We start from the raw sequence: 12,211 nt of genomic DNA, 5'->3' as shown, positions 1-12,211 counted from the left end.
CCCCTTTCCTTGTTCCCCTGCCAATGGCCTTGTCCTGGCCGCCCACTCACTCAGATTCAGAGTATCACTGACTCGTCACGTAGCTCCATCCGGAGGAAGAACCCGGGCCCCGCCGAGGGCCCCGAGCACAGCCGGCAGAACTCCCAGATGGAGGACACTCAGGAGGACCAGGTAGACGGTCCATTGACCCCCCCCCCAAACCCCACCAGAGACCCTCACTGTTAGAATGACTGGCACGTCTTCACAAAGCTGGATCTTTGGCTACAGTTAGCACCTCTCAACTTTACATCATGCTTTAAATCTCTGGACTCAGATTGTACTCCTATATTTAGCAGAAGTCAGAAAATGGATAAGCAAGTGTTCAGTCATAGGTTTTAATCCCATGTGTCTCTATCATGGACACCTGATTGTGATGCATAGACAGTGTAAGGATGAGGGAGTATTCACACTGCTATGGTATAATATTAGTAGCGCCATGGGCATGGTTATTAAACTATTTTAAGACTGACCTTTTGAAATGACAAGTGCAACCAAACCCAGAGAGTAAGGCTGCTAATCAAAAAATAGTGTTACTTAAATGATGATGTAGGAAAAGATCAAGTTCTTTGTTGTTCATTTAAAAACTTTCCGAGGATAGGTATTTGTTTAAAAAAAAAAAAAAAAACTCCATTCCATTCTTCTTTAAAGCACATGGCCATCACATTAAGGCCTAAAGCTATTCAAAAAAAAAGTTGAACTATTCCTTTTAAGTCAGAGTGGAAGAGTAAATGATGTGTTCCCTAGATAATCCATTGTGCTGTCTACCCCCCCCCCCCCCCCTCAGTGTGGACTTAACCACAGCATCAGCTCATGGCTGATTGACCATGTTCATACAATGCACTAATATTACTTCAGGGGCTTAGATGATGAGTAACCATGTTACATCAGAGCTAAAGCTGCTCCAGCTGGACACAACCAGTTAGTCTGAATAGAATCAAACAGTGTGAAGTCCTCCTAGAGAGTCCAGAACTTCTTCACAGTTAGTTGTTAAGGCCTACTAAGTGCAAGTGGGCATTTTCTGGGTAAAGGTCTCTGACAAAACAAGTCTATAAATTGCTGCTTCCTGGTTTCAGATAGCATCCATCTGACAGTTAAACCACCAAGTCCAGCCTGACCCCAAATGTAGCGCTATTTACCGTACGCCACTGTCATTGAGAGCTGCTTTGTGAATACCAGCCATATACATCCCCTTGACACTGCTGCCCGACTTCCCAATCCCCTCCATCATCCCACCTCAACTGCACTCCCCCAGAACATGTGAGTGGAAAGAGTCGACAGTATTCTCTCAGAAAAGTGGAAATGTACATGAAGTCTGCGCAGGAGGACACATTCTCCTCAGTGGTCCTGATAAACTGATGTTCTGCAAGATCAGACCTACTCACGCTCAGTGTGTTCTTTGAGCTAAATGCTAATGTTAGCGTAATAACAAAAGCACTGCTGCGGTCCAGGCTATAGACTGGAATAGACCAGAATGATTTATTATTATTCTATACATTATAAAGAGGTTTATACTCACCATTCTGTCTTGACAATACTGTACTCTCTCTTTTCATGTTGGCTTCACATTAGCTCCCACCCCGGTCACCTCCATGTATGATAACTCCCACACTTCAACCACTGTCTGTGTGTACAGACAAGCACAGAAACACAAACCCTTACAAACAAGAGTGCACACTATATCTATCACATGTCTCATTTATTTTTGATCTCTTGTCTGTTATGTGACGGTTGACATTGGCCTCAGACGCCGGAACACAAGTGAAATGCCAAATGTCCTTGATATTTTATTCTAATCTCTTCTGTACTGTATTATCCCTCCATCATAGGCTTACAGGCTTCTGCTTTATATTTGTTTACGTAACACATGTGTAATAATATCCCGAAAGCTCTGTATCCAATGTGAGCACTAGGATGACATCATACTTTACTATGGAATAGTATTGAGAGAAAAAAATTCAATATACGCTTCGAGAATATAATCAAAATGTCAACAATAAAGACGAAATGTCTAAAATTAAGATGAAATTCAGTGTTGAGAATAATCTTCTCCTTGCGTCCGTCACCTATGTATGTTGTGTTTGGACCCTTGTTTGGACATTCAGTCCAGATAAATGTTGTCCTATGTTGCCCATTGTATATTTGTTTCTTTATTGTTTGTCAGTTATTGAACAGGTTTGTATTATTGCCATTTTCTCGTCTTTCATCGACTTGTTGAAGGAAAGTTGTGGGTTTCACTTATTCTTTTGGTCCTAGTTTGTAACTGTCCATCCTGTTAGATTTCTACCCTGCCCACTTTCTTTTTCCTTTTCCCCATTCCTTTGTCTATCTCTCTCTCCATCATTCTGCTCACTGTGTTTTGGTCTCTCTCCTCCCTTCCAGGCCCAGCTCATCCACGACAGAAACACGGCGTCTCACTCTGCCATAAACGATAAGGCAAACGAGACCGGGCCGGACCGGGTTCACATGACCTGGACCAAGGACAAGCTCTCCACCGAGCGCAACCGCAACCGAGAGGGTAACGCTAACGTGGCCGTCCGAGACCTGTTCAACATGAAACCGTGAGTACTTCAAGGTTAATGGAGCTTTATTTAAACAGGGACAATGTAGAAAATAATCATTCACCTTGTTTAGAGCAAGGAGAGATGCACTGTACCAAGTTTTTAGCAAACTGCTATTTTCCAGCTGTCTGTTTGACCTCCATCTATAAAAACAAACCTCTGTACCAGCTAGGAGTGTTAGCTCAAGAAGCTAAACAGAAGGGGAAGTGAAGTATACTTTAAAGTCGACTGTATATGCTACTGAAGAATACTGTGAAGATGGTTGTCTCCATGCCTTGTGAGAGACATTTGTACCATTCTGAATTGCATGTTCACAACTTTATAAATGCCAAAATATCTGAGCTATTCTATCTGTAGAGTAAAGTGGAGCACACACAGTACACACTGACAGTAGTTCAGGATGGTGCCAAAGCCTGGGCGCAGGAGGACAGCATGTGCAGATGTAGTGGTGAGGTTGACGGGGGTCAAACTGCCTGCATGGTGTGTGCCTTTAGGCTGCATTTGGTGTGTGTGTGTGTGTGTGCTCATGTGTGTACACTTCCAGCCATTTCAGTCTTAGTGCATGGCCCAGACCACACACACCACCTGCACACCTTTTTTGATGTTTTTGGACTAACACCTTCTCATCCAGTACTGTCCATACTACCAGCGTGTGGGTGTTACAACCTCAATTATAATGATATTAAATGACGTCGACATCTCGGAATCCAAAATGTAAAGGTGGAATCGACTATTTAGACTCAGGTTCATGTTGGACAGGCCGGCCAAAACCGCAAAAAACATACACAGCATATTGTAGCCGCCGCGAGTTATGTACATCCTACCTGCAATGTAGACTGACACCATGGCAACTTCTGAAACCTCCACCACTGGGAAAGCCTTTTCATTCATCCTGAAATAGATCCACGCCAGTCTCACGGTCCGATAATACACTAGAGCGTGCACAGTCGGTGCGCTTTCTACGCTTGTCTGCGTAGTCACACATGGTGTGTTGCATTTCGTTAGCCTCATAGCATAATTGCCTAAATCATATTTACTCTACATCTACTCTACTCTACATCTACTTTTTGTTAGCCTAATAGCATAATTGTTAATAATTGTCATATTTTAAGGGTTATAGAGTAGGGTAAAGTAGATGTAGAGTAGATATAGAATAGAGTAAAAGTAGATTGAATATGATTTAGGCAATTATGCTATGAGGCTAACGATTTGGACGTTGTGGGCGGATGCTGATTTTTAGGTCAAACAAACAAATTCAGACGTGTCTCCATTGGCAACAAATCAAATATGGCAGGACATCACCACAAGTAGCCTGTGAAGAATGCACACTGCGTTTACAGAAAAGATGGCATGTATCTTCTATGTCTTCTATTATTTTGTTTAAATAAGGCCTTAGTGTGGTCTATTGCAGATAACAAATAATGGATAATGTATTACTCATGACACCATGCACACAATCTTTAAAAAAAAAAAAAAAACATTATCATGAAGTTATCATAACATAATACAAATGATCATAGACATATCTAAAACGGGACAGCCGTCTGTGCTAAAGGAAAGCAGAATGTAGAGAGAGAAGTCTGGGATTTGCAGAACCCCTCGTTTTCCCAGTACACTTTTTTTTCAAGTTTGTGATTCAAATATGTCATGATAAAAATACATGGCAACGTTTCCGTGTACGGGGAGAAAGGAAGGCTACTCAGCGTACTCATAAAGGCTGACTCTCTGGGGTTTGGGGCGGGTCACACCTGTGGGTGTCAGGGCGAGCCTCTTGGGACAGTTGGAATGCATGCAGCAGTGTGGTGGAGAGAGCTGACGCAGGAAGCATCTAAGCCTGTTTCTATTGTTCTGTCCCATTTTCCTCCTTCTAGAGAGTGGGAGAATCTGTAAGTGGCATTATCTTTGCTCTGGCTGTATGTGTGTACGTACCGCTGCTGTGCTGACTGAGCTTTGTCCTTCCAGCTCATGTGCTAGTCGGGCCTCTGTGCTTGTGTGTGTGTGTGTGTCTGTGTCTGTGTCTGTGTCTGTGTGTGTGACTGTGTCCATGTGTTTGTGCCCTAATGTGCATGCATGTCCCAGCTTCATACAGTATCTTTGTGGATAAATTGCATGTTATCATTTAATGACATTGTTTTGCATGCAGGAACAAAATGTGCTTTCCATTCACCTGTTATTTCAAGTGATTAGCAACTCCAAAGAATGTTCTTTTGGTCTAGACGTTACAGTCAAACTCTTCTTCTAATTGGGTATTATGGAAAGCAACATTTTGGAACTTGTCTTCATCATTTATGTCACTTGGCTTGTGGCGGTTGACATCATGTGTTTTTATTGCTTTGTGACCCAACATGGATAAAGAGGCGACATTTAAAGAAGTCGGAGATATAGAATTGATTCATAAACATATCCTGTTTCGTTGAAACAGGCTATAAAGACTACAGCATGTACTTTTGGCTATGACAAACAAAACAATAATAAGATGGCGTCATGATTAAATGACTGCGTGTCCCTTATGTCTTTAAAATGCTGCCTCTTTATTTGAAATCCATATGCTTCAGTTCCTTTTTAAAATGCCCTGTTTTTTTTTTCGTTTTTTTTTTAAGGCTGGCATACAAAATGCTTTAACTTAAATGCTATTTACCTCCTCGCCAAAATGTTCTTCATAAAACCTGTGTTCCACTGCTTTTCTCTTGAAGAACACATTGTATTAGTCATGTTCTGTACTAAGCAGGTCAGAGAAACATCCTGTTACAGCAGGTGTCCCGTTTGTATAACCGTGTGTACACAAGAGACTCCTGAAAAGGAGAGCTTGTTCTCAGCGAGTTTTCAATCTGAATCAAGGCGGTATTCATTTAATGAGCACATGCACGTGCTGGCTCAAAAGATGATGTTTTTTGGAAGTATATTCTGGTGTGATTTAGCATCTCCTGCTTTACAAAAGAAGGCGGCCATGTTGCCACAGTAGCCCCCTTTTCCCCCCCGGTAATTATCAAATGAAATGTAAGGCTTTAGTTTAGTCCTTTAGTGTTTTCTTCTGTGCTGTTCTGTGTCATTGTTAACCCTCTGATCAACCCAGGAACCAGACCAACGTCCGCCGCATGCACACCGCTGTCAAGCTGAACGAGGTGGTTGTCAACAAGTCCCAGGGAGCTCACCTGGTTCTGCTCAATATGCCCGGACCACCAGGGAACAGAGGAGGAGATGAGAACTGTATCCTTTAAGCAGCTGTTGTTATGGAGGTGGATGAATAACTGTTTGTCTAATGAAAAGCTTTATCGGGAAGTTGAGCTCATAGTTGGCTGTCTGGCCCACAACTTGTGCTGTCTTGGTTCTGGCTAGGGTTGGGCGGTGGATCCAATTCTTTAACCATTTAAACTTTCCTCAAATCCCCCCTGGTATCCAGTGTTACCGTTGGGTATTACCTATTTCCTCTACAACAGTAGCCTTATTTGTTTTAGTTTCTCGCTTAACATCACATTTTACAAGATTACATTGAAGTTATCACGGGGAAGTTACTTTCGCCAGAGACCACTGTTATCGAACAGCGCTTAGAGCACATCACAATGTAACTCAACCTACGCTCTAAACCAAAGAAAACAAACAAAATCACTGCATGTCATTTGCTTGTAGAGTATTTTAAGGGAGTAGCTCAGAAGCCGGCTCATGACATGTGTCACGACCAAACGTTTTGCGATTGGTTGGTAGATCCAGAGTGGCACTGGGCAGATCCAATAGTTTTAAACGTCAACAGACACCCGCCTCCAAGTGAGTTAACGTTTGTCAATTGAGCGATTCCAGACCTTCTGTACAAATTAAATGAAGTACGATGGTCTGGTAGGACCAGGCTAAAATAAAGGCTTACCGTTGCTATTTTTAAATACCCCCGGTATATGGTATTACTGTATTACCCTGCTCATAGCATTGTGTTTGGGCGGCAGTCGGCAGCTGTTTTAGCACACTGTCTGAGATTTTTCTGGTGAACACAGTGGAGCATGTAGCATCTAAAGAGCCAGATCTGGGGGCGCTCCGGTGGTGTAGTGGATAGAGTGCGTACCATATTGGCTCAGGCATCAGTGCAGTGGTCACGAGTTTTAATCCAACCGGTGGACCTTTACTGCCTGTCCCCCCCCCTCTCTCTCTCTCTGTCTCCCCGTTTCAACTCTGTACTGTCAAATAAAGCTTGAAAATGCCAAAAAAGTATCTTTAAAGAGCCAGATCTTTCCCTCAGGAGTCTTCAGTTTGCTCCTTGACCTTGTACCTTCTCAGACATGGAGTTCCTGGAGGTTCTTCTAGAGGGTCTGAACCGGGTGCTGCTGGTGCGAGGCGGCGGCCGTGAAGTCATCACCATCTACTCTTAAAGGAACACTCTCTTTGCCCCACCCTGCACACATGGGCTCTTGCCATGGATACCGGTCACCGGGCATTTTCTGGGGGAAAGGAGCCTAAAATTTGGTTTTAATGAAGAAGGGCTGGAGGGGGAGCTGTTGGAAGGCGGGACCATGTGTGATTGACAGGCGGACCTCAGGATGAAGGAATCGGTTTGACTGGCTGAGAGTGCGTGCGTACAGCGTGCGTCCATGCCCCGGGCCACAGTACCCCCTGCTGCACACGCGAGATAGAGCATAGAGACACTTTATATTGTTCATTTAACTCTGAAAAACCTTTGTTATGTTTCTGTTACATTTTCATATTCTTTTCCCTCTCGTGTTGATGTCGTTCGAGTTACTGGCAATCACTGTGTAAATGATCGCAAAAGAAGTGAGTGTGTGTGTGTGTGCTGTGGATATGAACGTGTCGTCTGAACTGGGAGACAGACCTGGGGAAAAAACTTGCACAGAGACAGAATGGCTTTGAACTGAGCGTAGAAAGTTACACTCATTATCAGAAACAGCCTGACGTTTCCATATCAATATACAGTCTGGAGATCGGTGTAGTCTGCAGTAACACATTTGGATTGACGGTTTTCATTTGAAATGCGGAAGTGGTTTCAGTGTGAACTAGAGAAAAAGGACAGTCCGTTGAGAAGCTGCTTAAAAGCTGGTGGTTAGGTCAGAGCCGGTCTGTCCCGTCTGATACAGCCCTGCTAGATGTAGCGTCCTGGGGCTTGTTTGAAGGATTTTGAACATGGACCAGATGTTAGATCACCTTCCTTTTTTAGGTGGATGGGAGCAATTTCAGAGATCAGGTACTTGATCATTGCTCAAAGAACGCTATTGTTTTAATAAGGAAAATAGCCATAGTTGATATTTTAACAATCCTATGTAAGCTTTACAGAATGACATATTAAAACGCACATGTATACATATTTATGCTGTCTAAAATAGTTGGGAATAATTATAGACTTTTTTTTTTTTTTTTTTATCCGAGGGCTGTTTGACAGCATGCAGCAAAGCTAAGGGAATAGTAGATAGAGTTCATTTGTTTGCACATTAATCTTTGCCTTCAGAACTGTTGGCATTTAACAAAGTAACTTTAAAAAAAAGGTAAAAGCAGAAATTGACACGTGAGGTAGTGTAATTCTTTCCATGTTTGAGGTCGTTACTGCACTGCGTTGACTTTGCACTATCCATCATTCAGCACTTAACTCATTGTGTGCTCTCACCCCACTCTACCGCCTACAGCCACAACTTTCTACTGGTCACTTCGCGGCTACAATCTTCTGCATAAGTGCAGTGATAAACTGATAGATAAGGTCATGAAAAAAAGATATTCCATAACCGTTTAATAGTCGAGATTCAATGTCGCTTTTATAATATTTTACCAAACAAAAAATATATCTCTAGGCTTGGAGTCCCAGACTGAGTAGATGAATTGTATTGAGCTTGTGTAGGAATAAAAGTGCCAAAATGCCTCCAAAAGAAACTGTGGAAGTATTATTTTTTGCATCTCGCAGCGCGGCCATACAGCGTCTTCTGCTTGATAATCTTTAAATGAAAGGCCTATTTCTTTTCAGCTCATCATCGCTGCCAGAATGCTTTTCAAATTCTGCGTGTGACAAAATTGAGCAAAAACACAACAAATAGTTCAATTTCCAGGACATCTCAAAGCATCTAATAAAGGCAAAAATAAATCAATCTAAATGGAAGGGAGAAGGGATTCCATCTTTCTTCTTGTTTACCTCCACAGTTTCTTTCTTCTAACTAGCTGTGCAGTATTTTCTAAAGCAGAAAGTTGTGTTCCCTTACTGTTCTGTGCAGAGGGGAATGACCACATCTGATTTGTCAGTGATGCAACGTCTGTGTTTTTGTTTTTTTCCGTTTTTTGTCGTGTTCAGTTGTTGATGTATGCCTGTGCAACTATAAAGTCACGGTCTATGTAGTGGTTGTTACATTATAATTGAATCTTCTGTTACTCTTACATGTTAATTGTCGGCGTGATTTTTATTGGGGAGGAGGCGGTGTGTAAGGACGGCAGCGCTCGTCAAGTTTATGTGCATTTTACCGACCCACACACACAGGACTGTAAACCCATCAGGATACAATGGCACCCTGGACAGAAAGTATTAAGAAACTGGAGGGAATTAACCAGGGTACAAATGAATAGTTACAATAACTCTGTCAATATATGAAGTTCAAGCTGTTTCAGTTTTACATTTTAGCCAAAGATAAATAATGACATAATACATCATTCTGTATATACAAACCTGAAATGATCTAGTTTTTAAAAGGTTAAAAAAAAAAATTTAAATTTGTAAATTAAAGATTTTTTTGTTGTTTTTAATTTGGTTACTGAACTGAATAGCAGTAGATGTGCACAAAGAAAAAAATACATGAAAGAAGATGCTAAATAAGAAGTAAAAAGACTCAATAGGTTTGTGAGAGGGCGGTCAGCTGTGTGTGTGTGTGTGTGTGTGTGTGTGTGTGTGTGTGTGTGTGTGTGTGTGTGTGTGTGTGTGTGTGTGTGTGTGTGTGTGTGTGTGTGTGTGTGTGTGTGTGTGTGTGTGTGTGTGTGTGTGTGTGTGTGTGTGTGTGTGTGTGTGTGTGTGTGTGTGTGTGTGTGTGTGTGTGTGTGTGTCACAGCTCTCTAATGTTCAAAGTGACTGGAGAATGGTATCTACCTCAAGGAGTCACTGAGGCTCGGCTGAACAATTCAAAAGCTTGTTCGGTCCACATCTCTGTTTCAGAACTGATGTTACGTATGGATTTATGAAAGTCAAAAAATAAAAGCCCCTGTTACGTAAGAGGACCAGCAGAATATATGTGTGTGTGTGTGTGTGTGTGTGTGTGTGTGTGTGTGTGTGTGTTCCTGTGCAGGTCAAGCTGATTGTTTGTGTATCTGCTGTTATCTTGATCAGCTAGGAGGCCTCAAAGGCTGGAACAGGAAGTCACTTGTGGGCGCACATATAGTGGAAGGTAGCCCTGTAAATTGTATTTGTGCCTCTCTGAGTAATTATTAAAGTTGCTGAAATAAACCAAGTTGCCTGTGTCTTGATCGTAGTCACACTGCAGACACACTACTCAAACAGGCTGCTATCACCACCAGGCTAACATAAAGGGCCTTAGAGCTCAGGGCCCCCACCCTTTACTGACTACTATCTGTTAGTATTATTGACTTCTCGGACCAAAGCTGTATCACCATTCACCCGCCCCTGAACCCAGGGAGAGGTGGCTCTGTGTTTTGATCTAATCTTGTCTTATATCAAGGTTTAAGTTTAAATACACTCAAGAATTCTGCTGATTGTGTACTTACATTAAATACTCTGAAACAATTGTGTCTTAAAGAGATATGTAAACGTACTGACCTAATGTAAACCTGGGGCTGCTGCAGTTTAGGAATACTGCTTGGTTTGGTGGGGGCCACAGCTAGGGTCACAGGAAGAGGTTGCTTCACATTGAAGAGTCAAAAGAAGAAGGAAAAAAAGAGGTGGGAAAACTCAGCTTTCGATTGCAGCTGGTGGAACAACAATTATCCACTAGGGGGCGGCATTGCCTTGTCTTCCATTCAGACAGGCTTCTTGCTGCAGCCTGATGGCAGCAGTCACTCATACGGAGATTGATCTTGCACTGTATTATTTCTATCGGATGACCTCAAGTGACGTTGCTCTGAATGCAGTATGTCCACACAGTGACATGTGCAGTATACTGGCCTGTGTGCATTCTGTCCCCCTCATAGGGCTGCTATGTGGGGACATGTTCGCCTCCTCATGCTCCTCCTTCCCTTCTGTCTAACTGGACAATCAGCTGTCAGGCTTTGACCCCTACTAGGTCGCATGCTCCTCTGTCCCCCCCACACACACAAACCACACCAACATCTCATTTAAAGGTGTTGTGAGCGAAATGGTACTTTTAGCTGACATCCTGTCAGTGACTGCAGTTAGCAGTCCCCTCCCTCGTCACTACGTCTCCCACATTAATACACCGCGGTCTTCAAGCAGTGAGTTATCTAGCATCACCTCAGATCCGTAAGTGCGATCAAACATGATAAAAACCATCAAAACAGACATTCGGAAGGATTTTTACCTGCTCCTCCATTGAAGGCGCATACACATTTACCCCTCTGTCGCTCTGCACGTGCACCGGCAGTGAGACGGGTGCCGGTTTTTATCTTTCTCTCTTCTGATTGGATATCAGGTTGTGGGATCCAAGAAAAGTTTATTTGATGATTACATGCAGAGTAGGTGACTTGAGGGGCCTGTTTTATGAAACGCGCACACTATATATAATTGATCACTGTATGACTATTGAGTGATTGAACATGTAGATTAACATAAAATATACGGCTCACTTCACCTTTAATTAGAGCGTGGCTGTGACAGAGAAAGCCAAGGAGAGCAAAGCTCTTTGATAATGAGTGCATAGTCACGCTGTGTTAACAGTGTCATTATATCCGCTGCAGACAAATGTACAGTAAATTGGGACGTGGTATGGTAAGGTTGATTGCTGTAACACTAGAATTAATCTGTGTATTGCGATAACAACACCCTGGACCTAAATCTACTCTTTTTAATCCAGTGTTCAAAAAAGGTCCGCTCGGACTGCTGCTGCTCTCTTTGATTTTGCATAGCCACACATTCTGCCATATTCTCCCACAGGAAAACCCTTGAGCTCCGGCCTTGACTGACCTTTGACCTATTGCCGCCTGTGGTTGCCTTGCACCACTTTCTCTGCACAATCCGTACAGCGTCCAAAGTACTGTCTGTCTGTCTGTCTGTCTGCCTGTCTGCCTGTCTGCCTGCCTGCCCTTTGTTTGCTCTGTGCATTGTTGACTTTGTCGATAGGAGAGACCGCTGGATGACGATGACAGCACAACCCGACGTGCATGGTTCCAAACTGAAAAGAATTGCCAATAGCTCTTGGGCCAACTGATTTAAACATAGATGGGCGGCTCACATTATACTTTGGTAAATTCATTACATTTACATTCTTACATTTAAACAGGACATGATTACTCTTCTCCAAACACAAAGGATATATGACTTTCAGCTCGTTTTCCATCTATTGCACTGTTGGTGATTAATACCATTGAGTGGACAGAGATATGCAGACTGTGGATTCCAAACAATGAAGGCTACAATGAAAAAAGAAAAAATACAATTGTACATGTAAAGAAATGACATTCAGGTGCAGGTAAAGCTGTCTAATTTGAATGTTATTATATAAGACACATTCAAAGATATA

General features: G+C 42.6%; 1 protein-coding gene across 3 annotated transcripts in view; it reads left to right on the top strand.

Moving 5' to 3' along the window:
- Positions 1–9,999, top strand: part of slc12a7b (solute carrier family 12 member 7b) — an 86,961-nt gene extending 76,962 nt beyond the window's left edge. For 2 of the 3 annotated variants that reach the window (XM_080050462.1, XM_080050464.1), the window contains exons 22-25: positions 2,419–2,597; positions 4,469–4,483; positions 5,671–5,804; positions 6,861–9,999. In XM_080050462.1, coding sequence (XP_079906588.1) covers positions 2,419–2,597; positions 4,469–4,483; positions 5,671–5,804; positions 6,861–6,952 — 420 coding nt within the window. In that variant the 3' untranslated portion in view covers positions 6,953–9,999. The remainder of the gene's footprint in view (positions 1–2,418; positions 2,598–4,468; positions 4,484–5,670; positions 5,805–6,860) is intronic. The other variant, XM_080050463.1, reaches the window with a different exon arrangement.
- Positions 10,000–12,211: the final 2,212 nt, after the last annotated feature.

Source organism: Ammodytes marinus, assembly GCF_949987685.1.
Source record: "Ammodytes marinus genome assembly, chromosome: 21".
NCBI classification, from domain to species: Eukaryota; Metazoa; Chordata; class Actinopteri; order Uranoscopiformes; family Ammodytidae; genus Ammodytes; species Ammodytes marinus.
Note: the sequence above shows the minus strand (reverse complement) of the source record. Positions and strands in the feature narration are given on the sequence as shown.